Source organism: Eimeria mitis, genomic scaffold, assembly GCF_000499745.2.
Source record: "Eimeria mitis Houghton genomic scaffold, Emh_scaff1373, whole genome shotgun sequence".
NCBI lineage: Eukaryota > Apicomplexa > Conoidasida > Eucoccidiorida > Eimeriidae > Eimeria > Eimeria mitis.
In genome coordinates this window covers 3516-3753 of record NW_013568961.1, presented here as the reverse complement: position 1 = coordinate 3753, position 238 = coordinate 3516, and the positions used below count along the sequence as shown (strand labels likewise).

At 57.6% G+C, this 238-nt stretch overlaps 1 protein-coding gene across 1 annotated transcript in view; it reads left to right on the top strand.

Moving 5' to 3' along the window:
• Positions 1-238, top strand: part of EMH_0035590 (uncharacterized protein) — a gene marked incomplete at both ends in the record, with an annotated part of 5229 nt that overhangs the window by 2530 nt on the left and 2461 nt on the right. Inside the window, one exon of the mRNA XM_013494986.1 lies at positions 172-238. Coding sequence (XP_013350440.1) covers positions 172-238 — 67 coding nt within the window. The remainder of the gene's footprint in view (positions 1-171) is intronic.

The following is a 238-nucleotide window of genomic DNA, read 5'->3' as shown; positions in this document are numbered from 1 at the left end:
GCAGCAGCAGCAGCAGCAGCAGCAGCAGCAGCAACAGCAGCAGCAGCAGAAGAACATACACTGATGAATCTAGCAGCAATGGAAGCAGCACTGCAGCAGCTGAGGAAGCAGCGCGTGCTGCAGCTGCTGCAGCTCTTTAATGCTCGTGGGCTGCTGTCTATCTCTTCACAGCAACCACCAGCAGCAGCAGCAGCAGCAGCAGCAGCAGCAACAGATGCAGCAGCAGCAGCAGCAGCAA